The sequence below is a fragment of the Phoenix dactylifera genome, chromosome 8 (assembly GCF_051530095.1).
Source record: "Phoenix dactylifera cultivar Ajwa chromosome 8, Ajwa_hap1_PhDact_Kaust_v1.1, whole genome shotgun sequence".
In the NCBI taxonomy this organism is placed as follows: Eukaryota; Viridiplantae; Streptophyta; class Magnoliopsida; order Arecales; family Arecaceae; genus Phoenix; species Phoenix dactylifera.
Window position 1 is genome coordinate 2,063,185 of NC_143197.1, and position 19,292 is coordinate 2,082,476.

The window sequence follows — 19,292 nt, forward strand, 5'->3', positions numbered from 1 at the left end:
GTTGAAGTGAGGCATTCTACATGATCTACTTTATATGTAATGCGACCACGTTTCATGAGTAGTGTAATTCTATATGATCTACTTTAGTACTTGCTAGAGTTTGCTAGAATTCTATATGATCTACTTTAGAGATGACATGCATCGATGCATTATAGCTACTTGCTATTGTTGACGGCTATAAGAGTGTTTGTTTTTTGGTGGGAAAAACAGCTTAGAAATATTGGTTGAAAATAGCAACTTAGAAGTATTGGTTGTTCCGCGAGGAGATCATACGACGGATCCATGGATGGGGATCTCTCGGGGATTGCCGTGTTGTTTTGCATCGGTTGTTCACGCTCCGGAACGAGGAGAACAATGTAACAAAAGTATCTCATGTTCTCAAATCTTAGGAAACGTTTCACAAGTGACCGCATAGCGCAGTGGATTAGCGCGTCTGACTTCGGATCAGAAGGTCGTGGGTTCGACTCCCACTGTGGTCGGCGTTTTTACATATTTTTATTTTTACTGAATATTTTTTTTTTATCTTTATTAGTTTCTCAGGTTTCTGCTTTTCCACTTGCAAAATCGTGGAAGCTTTACTTTTTTATTTTCTTTTTATTTTTGCGTTTTTCTTTAATTTCATTTTTTCGAGTTTTTTAAATATGTATTAATTTTATTCCCTTTCTTCCCTGGTGTCAACTCCCAATATATACGTTTGCTGAAACAAAATATATTTTTGTCATATTTTTTTCTCTAATTTCAACTTTTCATTCTCGAAAGTTTATATTCTGTTTTAGTTTTTCATTGTCAAAGAATTGCAGTTTTTCTTTTCTTGAGTTTTCTATTTGAACAGAAATCATGAACTAGAAACTTTATTTTTTTATTCCTGTTTCTTTGAGTTTTCCGTTTCCAAAAAACGTACTTTTTTTTATCTTCCTTTTTTACGTGTTTTTACTTGCTAAAAAATAAAAAAAATATTTTTTATTCTGTTTTTGAGTTTTCCATTTTCCACAGAAATTGTATAATAAAGAATAGAAGCATTTATTCCGTCGGTATCTCGCATCCTCACCGGCAAGACAAGAAGGGAGTTGTGTTTACTTCTAAAATAGTAAAATCATAGCTCGCCAACGTCATTGGAACAATCACTTCACCCAAAGCTACACTCATCTTGCATCTTGCTGGAATCCGAAACTGACATGACCTTCAACAATCTAAACATCGATGGTTCCATCTGCCCAATTATTTTAAATTCGATCAATCTGCACTAAAAAAATCATTTTGATAGGTTTTTTTGCATCGAATCGACGCTGCAACATTCTAGCAGCCCTTCACCTCTGTTTTTTTTTCTTTTGATGAAGCAGGCCTTCATTGCTCGATTCTTTAAAGGATAGAAATCAGAGATGCTAGCAGGATCTTACAGTACAAACATAAACATCTAAGACCACCTTAATGGAAGTTCAAAGCCATCAAACCATTATGATACGTCAACAATATGTATCGAACTGGAAGCAATTTGTTGGTGCTTCGTGCTATAGAAATGCAAGACCACCAACGAGGAAACAGATAGGTCAAAAATATGCATCGAACTGGAAGCAATCTGGTCGTTAAGTGCTATAAGAAGTTGAAGGAAGAAAGGAGAGAAAAGTTCGCATCACCAGTTGAGCACTATCTTGAACATCAGGAAGCAAAGCTAATCCAGTCGAATTGGGGTCAGCTATACTGTCCAAGCTGTTTTGCTACTGTAACTGATGAGTAATATATGACCACGTAAATGGTGCAAGAATTAATATGATAATGTCTAAACTGCTAGTGTTGCAGAGCATTTAAGAGTCAAAAAAATAATCCATGTCATTGCATTGGATATTTGGATAAGACAGACACACCATTCAGCAAGCCGAACATCATCATTAAAAACATAGAAAGCACTCATAAGAACACTAAAAAAAAGCAGTCCTGTCCATATTCCTACTCTAAGCCTTGATTGCATACTTTCTCATTGGAAAATACATCTCCTTCTTCTTTTGTCGTTCCGTCTTCAATGATGCCTGTTCAGTAAAAATGATAATTTACAAACTTCTCAGCTAAAATAAAATTAATGGGTAAGTTTTAAAGATCATCACATGTGAATTACCCACAAAACTAAATTGAAATTATGTTAAAAACATTGCAGTTGATAGCAAATCCTAGAACCGTACCTCCAAAGAGCTTTCACTAGAGAACATCATGGTTCATGGGTTTCCATTCAATTACTAGACTTTGATAATCAGGATATAGGCAAGTTAATTTAGCTTTCAATCCCAGCAAACTAAAAGTCGCTGTATGCATATTTAGTGGAAAGCAGCTTTGCATAAATGCGCACGCACACTGTGAAATTCAGCTCAAAGTTAAAAGCTTTGCCAAAACCTCCCACAGCATTCAATATGAAAAACATGCTTCTGTTTTTCGGCAACATCCATCCATCTATTCACATATTCAAGGGGGGATTATTGGAAATGAAATGGTTATAATTATATATAGTGGGTACATATCATACTATGCATGTGATTACCTTAGTTATAAATATAATACTAGCTGCTAGAGCCAAGAAGCATGGAGTAGTTCCTTTCAAAATTTGCAACTTGCTGTCAAATGAGATATACACATCAGAAAATAATTCCAGAAATGTCACTTGTTCCAGTTTAAAGATTTGCAAAGTCTATGATCTTGCAAACTAAGTTAAATAAACTCACCAATATGCTTCTTAATTTTTTATGCTCATCCCTGGCCTAATAGTAGGTGACAAAGCTATAGCCTATGTCACATGAGACATTAATTAAAAAAAAACCTACTCATGGCAGAAGTTTGCTAGGACAGGATTTGAAATTAGCATGATGTTGACAGACCGAAAACATGCTGTCCGTCCATTTCTTCTTAGCAAGTCACATAACACTTGTCGAGTACTGCTTACAAGAACAAGTTCCTTACAGCAGTTGTTCGTGATACATTAATAAATCAGACAAGCATAACAAGACATGCTTCAAAGTTCATACTCACACAATACTGTACAGTACTTGAACCTGACATTACCATATGTAAACCTTGGAAAAGTTCAAACCATGAGGAAGATCCCCATGCCCAACATGGTAGAAGGCAGCAATATCCATGGAAAGCAATTATAGAGAAGAAATAATGAACCATTATTCCAGAATTTGCAGCCCAATACATTTCCACAATGTAATATGGCCAAACCCGCCACCTCATTTGCCAAAGCCAGATGGTTGTTCTTCCTTTTCCCCTACTATTGGTGTATGCTACAAATTGTACATGATGGCCCCACACCAAGAGGCCATCCTCCTTTTTCCCTGAGAATTTCCAACACTAAGACGCTACCTTCTTTCTTCTTTGACAGTTGATGCCTTGATGGCTACAATTATCGATTTTAGAGAAGCATTTTTAAGGAGCTTGAAATGGAAAGACTAAAATTAGATAGATGATAGATGATATCATGCCTCCTTTTCCTTCCAATTCTTCAAGATAAAACTATAACTAAGTCTTGGTGATGTTGCAAACAACTTGTAAATGATTGCTTGTAAGCACCCTCCATAGAGATGAGATAGACAGCCTCACATGAAGAGGCTCAAGATAAGAATTTTGACACGAAGAGACTTGATTATATATAAAGAGCAAATCTTTTGTCTTTCCTAATCTATGAAAGGGACTCGGATCAAGAAAGAGGAAAAGATGCAACATAAGATCATACTGCTATCTCACGTAACTTCTTTCACCTTAAATTATTTTAGGGGTTTCCTAATAGCCCACCCTCGAAAATTAGATGAATTCATCATTGATGGAGCGACGACGTTATGATTATAGCACTATATCGCAAGGAATTTCGGATACAAATATATGCGGATATTGGCCTAAAAGGAGGGGAAAGAAGAGGAGGACCTGGTGCTTGGTGAGGCGGCGGCGGATAGCGCGGGTCTTCTTGGGGCGGAGGTCGAGGGGGATGTATTTCTTGTTCTTGTAGGCCTCCCTGAGCGCGGTCTTCTGCTTCTGCGAGATGACGGTGAGCACCCGAGCGATGGACAGCCGGACCACCTTGATCTTCGACAGCTTGTTGGGGGCGCCGCCGGTGACCTTCGCCACCCGGAGCAGCGACAGCTCCGCCTTCAGATCCTTCAGCTGGCTCAGCAGCTCCACCTTCGACTTCCCCCGTAACTCGTGCACCTTGATCCGAGCTGCCACCAACAATACGATATAATTAATTAAAAAAGAGAAATGCCCAAAACGAGATCGAGATCGACATGGGCGGCTTCTTACCCATTCTCCTCGACCTCGCCCTCGCCGCCTCTGCGACTTCGTCTGAGAGAGAGAAAAAGAGATGACCAACGCACTTCTCTGCTTGTACTAAAAGTCTAAAAACCCTAGCGCCCCTTGGGAACCCTAATTGTTTGTTTTGGTGGGCTTGGGCCCTAGTGGGCTTTTCGACTGGAATTAGTGCGACGCATGCTGGACCTTTTCGAGATTCGTGCTGCAGGGATGATGTCTTATTACAGGTGTATCGAGAGAGATCGTGCATTCTCGCGAATCTCAATGAATATCGCACGACGAGTTCTCTCGCAAGCAACTCCCCCATTCCGGATCTCCACGGTGGGCCCAAGCCACACCCTCCTAAGATGTAAGCGAGTTCAGCCTACGAGGCGGCTGCAGGATCTAAGACTAGCCGTAACCGCCTCGAGTGGTTGTCGCCGAAGACCCTTGAAACGCTCCAGGCCTGTTTGAAATAACCTACATGCTTGCGCTGAATTTTCTATAAATTTATATAAACTTTTATTTTTTTTAATGCATGCCACCGTTAGCCGATTTTTATAGAAAATTCAGTCCAATACTACTAAATTTGCCGAACAGACCCTAAATTGTAAAACATGGGGGTTTACCGTGACTAACCCCAAAATAAATAAAAACTCAAGAGGCTGCTACAGCTGTTCTTGCACAAGTTTTTTTTTTTTTTTTTTGAAAGATTGTCTATTTGCATTCTCGCATCAACTTGGTGCCACTCAGGCTTCTTCCTACTGACGCTTAGGCGATGGGCTAGCGCCCCTCAAACTTGACAGGTGGCTGTTGGCGTGACGTATACTGCCTATCAGATCCGGCTGGTCAGAAATATCTGAACTTTTGGTAAGAGCAAACCTTCACCAAGATTTATGGTCGAGCGGACCTGAGTATAGACAGCAGAGATTATCCATGCAACTCCATCGGATGGCTCCTTGATAGCTTAGGGCACATGAGACTCTACTTTTGCTTATGGAGCGCCTAGGATGGCAATTTTTTACTTAGGAGCCCCTACTCCCGAGCTTCCTCAAGGTCAATTTTAATGAATGTGCGTTAGAGGATGGTAGGAGGGGAGGCGCTAGCTTCATTATGAGAGGCCTCGATTCTAGAATGATTGTTGCTGGTGGTAATCAAATCTTTGACATCTCAGTATCGGAGGCTGAGCTGAGGGCTACATGGGCCAGAGCAGTCATGCTTGAGGATGACTCGGCCACAGTTATTGGCTAGATCTAAGGAGGCATTGGCAGTAAGTGTGGCTGTCACCTCCTGCTCTGAGATATCCGAGCCATGGTTAGCAGTGGCGTGGCGTTCCAAGCCAAGCATGTATACAGAAAGGTCAACAGGACCACGGACTGAGTGGCTTCATATGTGGCCAATCACTCCGGAGATTCACTGTGGGTTAGAAAAAAAAAGGAGAAAAAAAAAGGAGCTGCCTCGAGCACTTAAAGAAAACAAAAGGAAAATAGACAATCTGGGATATCTAGCGTGTCACAGGCTGTCACAGCCGCGTGGTAAAGGGTGAGTCACTGCAGTGCTCAATAAGTAAATCTCTAGAATAGATTAAGATATAATAGGATTTGTTTGGATATTTGTATAAGATTGGACCGAAAATTCTTTAGAAACCAAACCTATTAGCCCATCCGACTGGCATTTTCTAAAATTCTATCCAAATCCACCTTTGAACTGCAGAAAGAAAAGAAAAAAAATCTATAAAAACTATACTTAAATGGACATTTCAATTAGAAGTGGCAAAATATGATCCGACCCACCAACCCGATCCGTGTTCGACCCGCCATAAATAGGTTTGGATTTGGCCTAAACAAGTTCGGATTGTAAACAGGTCGACCCATTTAACCTGTTTATTAATTGGGTCGGATACGGATTTTAGATGTCTGACCCGTTTAAACCATTTAACCCGTTTAACTGTTGGGCAGGTTAAACAGGTCTAAACAGGTTAAACGGATTAAACAGGTTAAATAGGTCTAAACGGGTTAAACAGGTCTAAATAGGTCGGGTTGGGCAGGTTAAACAGGTTGGGTTGAGCAGGTTAAACAGATCTAAACAGGTTAAACGGGTCAGGTTGGGCAAACAGGTTAAACAGGTCGGGTTGGGTAAACAGATTACCTGTTTATTAAACAGGTTAAACGGGTCGGGTCGGGTTACCTGTTTAATAAACAGATCAGGTTCAGATTGTAATTTCTGACCTGTTTAATAAACAGGTCGGATTCAGGTTTATGATTTTCTGACCCGACCTGCATGTGATCTGACCCGTTTATGACCCGACCTGACCCGATTGCTACCCCTAATTTCAATCCACGAATTTTATAAAATTTTCAGCTCAATCCTATAGAAATAGCAAAATAGACCTGGACAAGATGACATAAAAATACAGATGCTACAAGGTGAAATTCAAAAGTAAAAAAAAATTAAAAGGAACGGTAGTTTAAGGAGATGCATGAATTTAAAAGCTAACAGATTCAACAAAGTTAAAAGGATGGCTTACCAAAGATCACATTCGGCCACATAGGCACAATTTAATATTCGACAAACAAACAAATAAACACAAGCTGAACGAATAAATAAACTAAACTAAAGGGCTTCTACTCGTATACATGATAACACATGGAGCCGTATATCTATGATAGCTGTTTTAGACGCAGGTACCTCACACAGACACAGTACTAACACCCTGGTGACCTTGGTATGGCCTGCCATCCTGTACACAACTGGAGAACCTCTTTCAGAGCCGGTGATGCAGGTTCCATTGTCCAAGCTGGGTAATGCTCATGGGCCCTGAAAACACATTCCACACCAGCACCTTGTAATAAACAAGGCTGGGCGCCATTCAGAAATAGGTCACCTTCAGACCTTATCCATCCTGATGATATCTCTTCTCTATCTGCTGCCTGCACCAACAACAACCAGAATCCACATTCGAAAGCCTAATTTCATGATTTTTACTGTACTAGATTTCTTAGGAACTTTTCTTTTCTTGTGATTTATAAGTAGGCAGCTCCCGACCGGTTCATAAGTCTGTCACAGCTTAAAAATATAACTGGGACGATTCATGCATTAGCACAATATGCAAGCATCTCAAATTACGGTGATCCACACATCATGAAACGGTATACTTCTGGTGTTTTTCAAATGAGATGACAGACAAATGAATGCATGCCAAGCTCAATAAATGTCGTTTAAGAGATGCAATCCTGAAAGGTTCCGCCAAACAATTAAGAGAATATGTAGCATCTGTCAGGTAAATTTGAACAATAACTCCCCGAACAATAATCTTTTCCTCTTAACCCAGTCAATATAGGAAAAAGACCAAAGGACTTCCTTTATAAAGATTTATATACAGAATCAGATAAGCAACCCAAGATATCCCACCAACTCATTCCTACCTGTCTGAACATCAGGAACAGATATTGCATAGCTAGACTAGTCATTGATCTCAACCCTACAAGGTTTTACAGGAGCTCTAACCCATGGGAGTCCTAAGACTAGACAATGTGAGCATGCGACCTTGGAGCTAAAAGTTAGATCCTTGGTACCAAGGTTTTAATAAAAATAAGCATCCATACTTATTTTAGTGACCCACTTCTGGCTTCAATCTAACATCATCCCTCCTGGTCTCATCTAACTCACAAAATACAAATTTAAATAAAACATCTTGTGATATTGGTTGGTTTAGACCGTTTCAAATGAAGAAACATTGCAAAAAACATGTTCTAACTCTATTTAAACAGAAAATATACCTTCTCAGGCATGTATTTAAAAACCACCTTCTTCTGTCCTGCTTCATATATATTGCATTGAGAGACAATCTGGAACAGAAACGCAAGCAAAGACAATATATCAGATCTATAAAAGAAAATCAGAATTTCAGAAATTTGTATAAACAAGAAACTTCATATTTTAGACTCAGAAGGACCTGTGCTTCAACACCGGCGCAAACAGCATATATGCCCCAATTTCTTATATAGTTGTTGTAAAGGTGAACTTTGCCAAATCTAACTCGAGGATGCCGCTGTCTTGTCCCATCAAAAAAACAATGATGAATTGTCACCCGTATACATCTATCAGTGATGTGGCTACTATCTGCTCCAATAAGCATTGTCTTATCATGCATCGAGAAGTGGCATCTGCTTGAAGAATAATATACAGATCATGAATGCAGGAACCTTGACCCTACATTATGGTAGACTGAAGGAATACCTTATCACAAATACTAACAGTATCCAACATGATCTTTTGAATGCTGCTGCAAATAACATGAAAGAGCAGCTAGAAAAAAAAATAAAAGTAACGAGCAAAATAAGTTTCATTCAGAGTAGCATATTATGAACGGTAGGTAGCTATTTCTCTCTATGCCCTCTCAAGAGTATTCATGTGGAGTCCCTTTGTCACCAAATCTGCATTATTTTCCCTATAACTAACAAGCACAGTAATTCTTGTTTCTAAGCAGTTTTGTAATGTTATGCTTCCAATTGATGCACCTGTCCTTTTTGTTGCCCCTCCAACCTCATATTCCAAATAATTTAGAAGATCGAGCATGATAACAATCCAAAAATAAAGAATCTTTATCAAGGTAAAGAACAGCTCAGCATGATATTTCTTCTGCATGCCTTGCTTAGGCGAAACATACTTTGAGTAATAAATACAAGCAAGGCAGATGCCTGTCACCCATCTCATCAAGAACCATCATATTTTAGAAAAAGATGGGTACAAAGTGGCATCAAGTTTAGCCTATTCATTAAGTGTGAAGATCACTTTATCCAAGTAATGATAACTAAAGCTGATTTGTGATTCTCACTATACTATGGATACAAAAATGAAAAAAATTATACCAAAAGAATGCAAAGAGATGAGATCAAGGTAAAGTAATCATATAAGTTAATAGTGAACTAATCTATGCAAGTTGAACTACAGAGGTACATAACATAATATAAAGGCTGGTGCAGATTCCTGCAGTAAGATCTGAGTTGCATCTCCTTACCTTGACACTGTAATATCAGTACTTTCACGGGTGATATCAATTAGTCCATCATCATAATCACGCAGACTGCAACGGTCTATCCAGATATGTCTTGATTTGGGCTTTATCTGAATACCATCAACATCATGTCCTCGACCACCTTCAAACTCCAGATTGCATATTATCACATGTTCACACTCTTTCAGTTGTAAGCCTTTGCCTGCTAACTTAACCCTCTGTCCTCGACCATCAATTGTCTTATAGGATGATACCCTCAAGTACGATGAAAGTTGGATGATTCCTGAAACTTCGAAAACAATCCACAAGGGTTCTTTTCTACGGCATGCATCACGAAGCGAACCATATCCATCATCTATAGAAATAGAAATGGAGGGCATTTAGCATGGGATGATAAACTGAGGACAGCCAAAGCAGAAGAAAACAAATATGTATAAAAGATAAGCCATGGGTGATGTATCTATTCTAGAAAATAATATTATGATATAACTGATTTGTTATAACCGAGACGCATGTCCGCATGCAGTTTAGTGTAACTGAGCAACCCAGAGGTTAGAACAGCTATTATTTTTTAATGCAACGTCTATCTACCATGAGGTTTCTATACTAAGAAGGTAAACAGATAGGATAAATTCTTAGGCACACAAACATTCCAAGCACAAGATCAAAAGAATTTCAGCATTGGCCCGAGAATCAAAAGCATGAGAAAGGTCATAGACTCAGGAATTTATCAATTAAATGCTACAAGACTGAAAGCAGGATAAGATGGTTCTAGATGTGAGCGATACAGATGACCACATGTCATGATCTGGTAAATACTTGAGTAGATTAAGAGGTCAAGTCCCAGCTATTGATCATTAACAGAATTAAGGCAACTACCAAACTTAACACACCATGTTGTTACAAACAAACTCAAGCCACAAAGTACACTCAGCAAAATTACAAGCTTTAATGAAATTTGTATCTCAGAAGTCCCGAACCATGGGGATTTATAATCTTATTCTGCAAAGGACCCTAAGGTCTGGCCATCTGCCATGATTCGTAACAAAGACCCATACTAAATGAGACTACCTTGCGCCACATTCTGAGAAGGCTTGCAAACAAGAAGCCTTTTCTTGGAATCACACTCTGGAAGCTAATAAATGAAAAGAGCATTTCAAGAAGGTATCTTTGTGCCGAAGAAAAGAATCACGATGAAGTCTCAGGCCTCAACGCTTCTCCCACCGCTCAAGTTTATGCTCAATTCGATATTTGAAAACGTTGTGATTATGAATGATGGTGTCTAAATATTGATACAATATTTAGGCTCAATATTTTCTTTATCGCAAATCCACGATTTTCTTGTTAGAATGTTACCCAGCTAAGTAAACAAATCAAAACACAATAAAAACTTAATCTAGACTCAAATTGAAATCGAGAATAAAAGGAGAGATAGAAAATGCCTCATTGATAGCATTAGAGATCCGAGAGTCCTAACCCTACCCCTAATTATAGAAGAAGCCATACCAGCCAAGGATGTGACGTGAAAGACGGGTCCATTGAGGCCTCCGATGGCGTGGTGGCCGAAGCCCTCGGCCTGCCCGGCGAGCGCTCGCAGGCTCCCGTCGACGTGGGCGTACGGCAGAGCCGCCATCGTCTCCCTTTTCGCCGAGGTCCCGCTGCCGCTGCCGTCGTTGGAGGGGACCGCCGCCAGGTCGGGAGCTGGGGGGAGGGAAGAAGGAGGGGGACGAGGTGGAGGGAAATTTGGCAGCGGGAGACTCGTAACGGGTCCAACTGCCGGGGAAGAAGCGGGAGAGCCGTGACGACGATGTTCGCGACGTCTCAACGAGCACCGGCCTCCCATTCGACGAAAAAACCAAGCGTCGGCCAACTCCGACCCCGAGAGATCCGGCAACGGAAGTAGCGGCGGAAACTTCGATCTTAGCGGGGCTTGGGTAACCCGAAAGTGTGGTCCGACGAGAATTGACCGTGTCTCCAAGACCCAGGATTTTAGTTGGGTCGGCAACAACAAGCCGCTGCTGGGAATGAGAATTGCAGGCATATCAATGGGTTTCTAGGTAGTTGGTAGAGAAAGGAATCAGGTCAGATCATATGGATAAAATATAAGATATATAAAAAAATCTATCAATCAAAATTTTATTTATTTATTAAATAAAATCAAAAATTTAAATTTAATTATTTTATTTATTATTGTTCAAAATTTGACTTGATAGGTGAATGTGTTGATCTGCTCGGTTGCGCTGGAGGAGCATAGTATAGTGTTGGATATGTTCTGCAACCACAGAAGATGATCGGGAGCCGTTAAAACGTGTTCGACTAGAGATGTTCTGATGTTTAAGTCAGACAAATTTTGAAAGAAAACAAAAGAGATAAAAGTACACGAAAATGGTGTTCGAATTTTTTTCCATATCTAGAAATATTATACTTATAGAGAAGAGGATACGAATCTGCACAAATAGAATGGTACGATTTCTTTTTAGGTACGCTGTAATTAAATGTTTTTTTTATTTGCTCGTTCGTCACAATATTTCTTTTCGAACGTATAAAAGCCACGCCAAGGCGTAATCGATCACGATAGTTATTTGAAAATTTGATAGGTCGTTGATTTTGCTGGACACATTATTGTTTTGTTGGCACACTAAGCTACGGGGAATCGGAGCCATATTATTATTAAATATGTGGCTTAATATGACTTGAATCAAATTAATAGGCATTGCGGGCCCCACACGTCAGGTGGGTTGGTTTAAATTAAATTAAATTCCTCTCTTGCAACAAAGAGTGTGACTAACATCAAGAAAGCCTCAGGCTTGCTAATATAATGGAACCCATGAACAGCCTTCCCTAAATAGTACATTTATACTATGGCTAAATGGAATTATTCTGCAAGTGACTTTGATACCGTGATGCCAATATGGCATGCTTGAAGCCTTCTGAAAAAGAGAGACACAACACCAGTCCTTTTGTTTCTGGTTGATGTGCTAACCCCTATAAAAGTTTCTTAGAGGCAAAAATCAGGAGTGATTGCCACAATATGTGACATAGTAATGAAAAACTAGGAAGCGATCAGAAGTGATTTTAATCGAAACACACGGCCATCGTTTTTTTATTTAAGGTAGTCCAAGAACAAACAAGTGGGGTACTTCTATAACAATGAAGCATTTTTTAAGCAAAACTTCATTTGCTATTTTTTTTTTAGTACAACAATACCTCATGTCAGCCTGGCATGAGCACTATCTCCAGCAGCAAGAGAAATAAGATGACATAAAGGAAGGAGGCAGAACTAATATAACTAGAAGATTTTAAAGGTATCACAAACTTGATAGAAGAAATTGGGGGTCACTAAAGCCCGAGTGTTATCATGAATCACGAGCATGGCCAAGTTCCATCCATAGATGTATGTCATGTTGCGCAAGTACAAGAAACACAAAGTAATGGTCATTATTTAACATACTCACATTTTACATGACTTAAATCGTGTATTTATATTAACTGAGTTTTTATAAGTAAATAGAATAATAAATTTTTACTCGATAACACTAACTTGGGAAATAATTTCATTACTTATTCATTGCTCCTTGCTATTTATTCTCAAACAATCCACTATAGTTTGAGGTGGGCAATGACGCAGTAATCAAACTTTGTTCCAAAAGAAGAAGAAGAAAAAAGATTATGAATGGTATAACTGATGTGGTATAACTGTAGTTTGAGTCCACTTTGAGGCAGGCTGACATCATAAACACAAAGAAAAGGCAATTTCACCATTGATGGAGAACTAGAAGTGCAAGCATTGCCCCTTAGAATCATAAATTTATCACTTAATCAATTACAAAAAAAATTGAAGGCAGGGTAAAATAGATATGAATGCAAGCAATATAAATGAAAATATGTAACGTTCTTCTCAATACTTAAGGAGCTCGCAGTCCAAAAAAAACGCAGGCTACCACCGTCCCAAAGAAGACGGTCATCGACCCGGTAAAATTGTGTCCAAGAATCCGGAAATATGGACCCAAAACTAAGACCCGACGTATTCGAAACCAATGCCGAGCTAGGTTCCATCCGGGTTGAAAACGAAGTCCAGTGGAGTCGACTCCAAGTCAAACTGGACCCGGACCTGACACGATCCACTTGCAGCCACGCGAAAGCACATTGCAAGTAGTTTGTCGTCTCATGCGAATTTCCCACGGGAGAACCGGAGACGAAAGATTTTTTGTTGGTGTGGGTTTTCCCCTCGCTTCCTTCTCTCTTCTTCTCTTTGGCCATGTCCTACTTGCTCTCGAAGAACCGTGGCTTCGATGCCCTAGCGAGGGAGATTTGCGTCTAGGGTTTCATCCGGTCGGGAAGGAGGATGGCGATGGAGAACGGTAGCCCCTCTCCCCACTATTTATAGGGGTAAATTTCCGAATTTTCGATCCAATTTTGATGGTTTTTTTTGCTTTGATTTCGATGGAGGAGGAGAGAGGGATCCGGAGATCGGACCGGCGAACACCAGCCCTGGCCGGAGCCCCAGCTCGCCGCTCCCGCCGTCGTCGCCGCGGGCGGCGTGCTCCCCGGCTTTGGTCTTCTCCAACTCCGAGAAGGGGATGGACCAGGGGTCGCCGCCGTCGCCCTTGGCGTCGCCCGCTGCCCCGGTTCTCGTGCTTTCCAATTCCGGGAAGCGGATGGAGCCGGCGTCGCCGTCTCTGGTGCTCTCAAACTCGGGGAAAAAGATGGAACAGGCCGGGAAAAAGAAGTATGTGAAGCAGGTGACCGGGCGCCACAACGACACCGAGCTCCACTTGGCAGCACAGCGAGGGGACCTGGCGGCCGTGAGGCAGATCCTCAGCCAGATCGATGAGCTGATGATAGGGACGGCCGTCGGGGCGGAATTCGATGTGGGGGTGGCGGAGATGCGCTCGGCGGTGGTAAATGATATCAACGACGTGGACGAGACGGCTTTGTTTATAGCTGCGGTGAAGGGGTTTCTTGATGTGGTCATCGAGCTGCTTAAGTACACTGATCGGGAGAGTCTTGTGAGGAAGAACAGGTCAGGTTATGATGCTCTTCATATCGCTGTAAGAGAAGGGCACCTAGGTGAGTGGAGCTTAGAGTTTCTTTGATTCCATTTCTTATTTATTATGCTGGTCTGAAGCTATGGCTTATAAGTTTCACAAGTCACAATGAATCACATCTATAAGGAGACACTTGAGAGTTGCGATACCAAGTTGAGATTTTTGCCATACGACCTATGTTTCAACCTGGGTACCCGACCTTAGGAGGAAGAAACTGAAATTAAGTAGGATTTGAGACTGATTAGAAACACTAGAAAGATGTTAATCTATCTCTTAATCAGTATGTTAGAGTTATCTTAAAATTTCGAAATTGAGTGTCTACCTGCATCTCTTTGTACTTATTTATAACATTTTCGGATCTATCCCTCTTTCTCCACTGGATGTGGAGCTTGGACGTACTTGATCTATCATATTAATAAGAAATTTAACTTGCATGCTTTTTTACCTTTCCATCGCAAATGAATTTACTGTCACTTGCTTGGTCTTAAAATCTAAGAATAGGTTCATGTTGAAATTGAATTGTGAATTTTGGTTTAGAAGTTGAAAGATGGGAGGGTTTTGTACTTCTGTTAGTGAAAGCTGCAGGCAACCACTAATTACTTTTATCAATAAGTTTTTGTTAAGAATTTTTATAATCTACTTGATGTATGATTTTGTGACAATTTATACCTTTATGCAGTCATCTCGAGTTATGTGTCTGTTGATGATATTCATGAGAATAAAAGACATCTAGTGGTTTATATGTAAGTGGCAGGCGGTATGTATGATCTTATAAGACATCTAGTGGTTTTATAATCTACAAATTTTTGGTTTTGCCTTTAGCTGATCTTATAAATCAACTTTAAGTTAAACCTGGCTCAGACCAGGTAACCTTCTTCCATTTCTCTCCTCCATGAACGATTTCACTCTATTTATTATTGGTCCCAAGTGGTCTGAAATTCTGAATGGTTGCTGTCAGATTGTTAAAAGGTTAGGAAACTCCGTGTCAAGAACTCTTATGTTTCTCATGTTCTTTTGTTTAATCCTGTGCTTCCAGTACTGTGGACCAAATATTATGCTGAATGTGTTAGCTGACAAGTCTTCAACTCTAAACCTGGATGTTATCCACCTGAAGATTTTATTTATGTGTTAGTTGTTGCCATTGATGGTGTAGGCATAAATGCAGAAATTAAATGCATGTAGGAATTCATGCTTTTGGTGATTGACTAAGTTTAGAAAAAAAATTAAATGCTCTGCTTATTTGTAATTGTTAAATTATTGTTTAAGCAGCCTCCCTTCCCTCTTCTCTCCTCTATTTTTTGTTCTTTTTTAAGGTCCACCCTCCATCCCCATATCTATCCTCTATTTCTTTGTCTTTGCATAGCACATCTCTTGCTAACTAGTTATCTGCAGCTATTGTCCAGGTACTTTTGGACCATGACCCAACCCTTTGCAGAACATTTGGCCCTTCAAATGCAACTCCCCTTATATCTGCGGCAACAAGAGGTCATACTGAAATAGTGAATCTGTTGCTAGCACATGATGCTAGCTTAATTGAGCTGTCAAAAACCAATGGGAAAAATGCCCTGCACTTTGCTGCCCGGCAAGGGCATGTTGAAATTGTAAAAGCATTGCTAGAAAAGGATCCACAGCTTGCCAGAAGGACTGATAGGAAGGGGCAAACTGCTTTGCAGATGGCAGTGAAGGGAACAAGTACCGCAGTTGTCCAAGCCCTTGTAGATGCTGATCCAGCTATCGTGATGCTACCAGATAGAGCTGGGAACACAGCATTGCATGTTGCTACAAGAAAGAAGAGGGCAGAGGTGCTGCTTTATGATGCTTTTGTGGTCATGTTGCTCTAACTTTAAATGCATATTCCGAGATTAGCTGCATTCAAGTTTCCTACATGTTGATGCTTAGACATTAACAACGTCTCTATATTTTCTCCGTCTGCATTTTGTTTTAAGTGTTGACATCTTTAAAATAGGCTGAAACTGGAGACTTCGGAGTATGTTTTATACTTTTTGTGAGTTATTTTGCAGACTGGTGAACATTACTTAGTTTGAAACATAGGATAACGCTCTGTTGTCAAATTAGATGCAATGATTGATTAATTGGATGATGGAGCAGTTTCGTTTTGACAGCATTTCTCCCTTTTCTTTCCCCATTTTTTATAAATAAAGATCTTTTAATCAAATAAGTCCAGAGTTTTCCTGTTTTGATATTCATTAATTTCTATAAAGCATTTCAGTTTCTTCCTATATCTGCTAGTTGTATAACTAAGAATACACCAGACCAAGCAGATGGTAGTGAATTTCTCTTGGCCCACTCATGCCATTTGGTGAGTGTCTATGATCTGTCTTGTATAATCTACTTCCGGGCATCATGATTAGAGCTATCAATTATATCATCTCATTTTGAGGCTTCAGTCCTTTATAGATTAAGTTGTTTTAACATGGTGGAAGTAGATTCAGAATGGATCACCCATCTTATGATAATAATGAAAAAGAAATCAAGGGCCAAGAAATTTATTTATTTATTTATTTTAATCCCTTTCATTATCTTTAGGAAGGGCTGTGAATATGATCATTATGGGCAAGTTACTTTGGTTCTCATCTGCTTTATTCTCATCACTGTTTGCTTATATTTGTTGCTACTTGGAACAAATGCGCATATGTTTTTGCAAATTTACTTGGTCATGGAACGGACAACACTTACAATCTTGAAATTCTGCTATGCTGCTCATATGTTGAATTGGAATTTTGTGGTCGGTTACCTTGAAATTATGTGAAATTTAGCCCGTAATCCTGAATTGTTTCCACCCCTGGCAGCATAAGATTTGCTGGAAAATGCAATTCTTTAAGAAATTTTCTCTAAATATGTTCACTGGTGAAATTGACCCTCTTGGTTATGCAAATTTTTGGTTTATTAACATTTTGTAGTTTAATCTACTGTAAACCAATAACTTAATCATGCTGAAGATTATTATCTATTATGTTAGTGCAATTCCTGAGTCCATATATGTGTGAAACCAAGGGATATTGAATATTATCCGCTTTATATTTTTTCATTTTGCTATAACCTAAGAATATAGGTGCACTACTATCTTGCATGATGAGATCAATAGTATCAAGCAATAAGGAATTTGCGTTTCTTGTTCTGCTCCGAAATTTAGATTCATACGTCTATTCTTGCAGATAGTTGATGTTCTGTTACTTCTCCCTGACACCCATGTAAATGCCCTGACGAGAGACCACAAAACAGCTTTTGACATAGCGGAAGGCCTACCTCTCTCTGAAGAGTCTGCTGAAATCAAGGAGCGCTTATCTCGCTATGGTGCTGTCAGGGCCAACGATTTAAATCAGCCTCGAGATGAGCTGCGGAAGACTGTAACTGAGATCAAGAAAGATGTTCACACACAGCTAGAGCAGACCAGAAAAACCAGCAAGAACGTCCATGGGATTGCCAAGGAGCTCATGAAACTCCATAGGGCAGGCATTAACAATGCGACCAACTCCGTGACGGTGGTCGCCGTGCTCTTTGCCACGGTGGCATTTGCTGCCATCTTCACAGTGCCTGGTGGAACTGGAGACGAAGATGGAGTGGCAATAGTTGTCGACGATCCATCGTTCAAAGTATTTTTCATTTTCAATGCTATTGCCCTTTTCACATCCTTGGCTGTGGTGGTGGTGCAGATAACGCTTGTTAGGGGAGAAACAAAAGCAGAGAGACGGGTCGTGGGGGTGATTAACAAGTTGATGTGGCTGGCCTCTGTGTGCACTACTGTTGCATTCATCGCCTCCTCATACATTGTGCTGGGTCGGCATGTCCGGTGGGCGGCTATCCTGGTTACACTAATTGGTGGGGTGATAATGGCTGGAGTTCTGGGGACCATGACTTACTACGTAGTGAAGTCGAAGCGCACCCGATCTATCAGGAGAAGAGAGAAATCATCAAGGAGGAGTGGCTCAAACTCATGGCATCATAATTCTGATTTTTCTGGATCTGAGGTTGATCGAATTTATGCTATTTGAAGGGAAGGTTTGTGATCCTCATCTGTCCTAGGCCTTGCTATTTGGATGCCATATGTCTCTGCAGCTCCTCCATATGTGTATATTATACAACCAGTGGGTGGCCATCCTTTTATCAGAAAAATCATGATATTTATTGTATCTAATTACATTAAAATGATATCTATCACAATCTATTAAGACAGCTATTGTTATCGGGCTTTAGAATTAAGTTGATGGATGTTTATAGGTTCATCTTACTATGAGATGGGATCTATTGGTGGTTTCAGCTGAGGTTGCAGGTCTGTGCCGGATGGGAAGCAATTGTTTGCCATGCTTGTACTTGACAGGGAGATCCGGTCGACTCTCTTGTTGGGATTAACACCACCTGGGCGATTTACGATCTTGCTTGCCTATCTGTTTACGTTCTTGATGTACCTGACATGATATGATCCTATTCCGACGATTTCTATGCGGAACCAATCATTGTGAGACGTGAAAATCGTTAAGATAGAGCTTGATGGATGGTAGGTTCGGTTGTACAGTGGTTTTCAAAATGAAAGCAGATAGAAATTTCATTCTAATTGTTCCACACCACATTCCCTTATCATTTATCAATAGATCATTTCTTTGCAGCTTGCTGCATTCATCAGTAGGGACACAGATGATCTTTTTCTGTTCTTAAATTTGATTTTGCCAAATAATAATTCAATTCTTATTTTTTAAATTTACGTTGCTAGAAACACATCAAGCCCCCAGGGAATTGGGCTATTGTGGAAACATCACAAGAGGATTCTTGTATTACAAAGAAGCTGTAGTATGGGAGGCGTTCCCAATGCTTTTGTCTTCCCTGGAGGCCATTCAGAGGTAATGAACTGATGTCCAACCATTCAAGACAATGCCTACATTATACCCTTAAGATTGACTGCCGCAGACTAGGTCTTCATGCAGAGCCTTCTACGTAACTGT

The 19,292-nt window shown here is 40.1% G+C and overlaps 3 protein-coding genes and 1 non-coding gene across 5 annotated transcripts; 2 read left to right on the forward strand and 2 right to left on the reverse strand.

The window, feature by feature from the left end:
• Positions 1–405: 405 nt before the first annotated feature.
• On the forward strand, positions 406–479 carry TRNAR-UCG (transfer RNA arginine (anticodon UCG)). The gene has a single exon. It is a non-coding gene; the product is annotated as a tRNA-Arg (tRNA).
• Positions 480–1,725: 1,246 nt separating this feature from the next.
• Positions 1,726–4,440, reverse strand: LOC103710460 (large ribosomal subunit protein uL29). 2 transcript variants are annotated; one of them, XM_088702328.2, is made up of 4 exons: positions 4,282–4,440; positions 3,907–4,199; positions 2,175–2,343; positions 1,726–2,024 (listed from the first exon to the last, which is right to left on the reverse strand). In XM_088702328.2, the coding sequence occupies exons 1-3, from the start codon at positions 4,283–4,285 to the stop codon at positions 2,191–2,193; spliced, it is 450 nt and encodes a 149-aa protein (XP_088558454.2). In that variant the 5' UTR covers positions 4,286–4,440; the 3' UTR covers positions 1,726–2,024; positions 2,175–2,190. The 2 variants fall into 2 exon arrangements, with proteins under 2 accessions (XP_088558454.2, XP_008794396.3); XM_008796174.6 differs by lacking the exon at positions 2,175–2,343 and having other exon boundaries at positions 4,282–4,439.
• Positions 4,441–6,769: 2,329 nt separating this feature from the next.
• On the reverse strand, positions 6,770–11,370 carry LOC103710452 (putative pectate lyase 4). Its single transcript, XM_039124226.2, has 5 exons — positions 10,793–11,370; positions 9,290–9,641; positions 8,225–8,435; positions 8,049–8,117; positions 6,770–7,199 (listed from the first exon to the last, which is right to left on the reverse strand). Exons 1-5 carry the CDS (start codon positions 11,325–11,327, stop codon positions 6,975–6,977), a joined length of 1,392 nt encoding a protein of 463 aa, XP_038980154.2. The 5' UTR covers positions 11,328–11,370; the 3' UTR covers positions 6,770–6,974.
• A 2,043-nt stretch (positions 11,371–13,413) lies between these two features.
• On the forward strand, positions 13,414–18,528 carry LOC103710442 (ankyrin repeat-containing protein ITN1-like). The gene is made up of 4 exons (XM_039125143.2): positions 13,414–13,647; positions 13,736–14,356; positions 15,727–16,136; positions 17,511–18,528. Exons 1-4 carry the CDS (start codon positions 13,632–13,634, stop codon positions 18,345–18,347), a joined length of 1,884 nt encoding a protein of 627 aa, XP_038981071.2. The 5' UTR covers positions 13,414–13,631; the 3' UTR covers positions 18,348–18,528.
• The last annotated feature ends 764 nt before the right edge of the window (positions 18,529–19,292 follow it).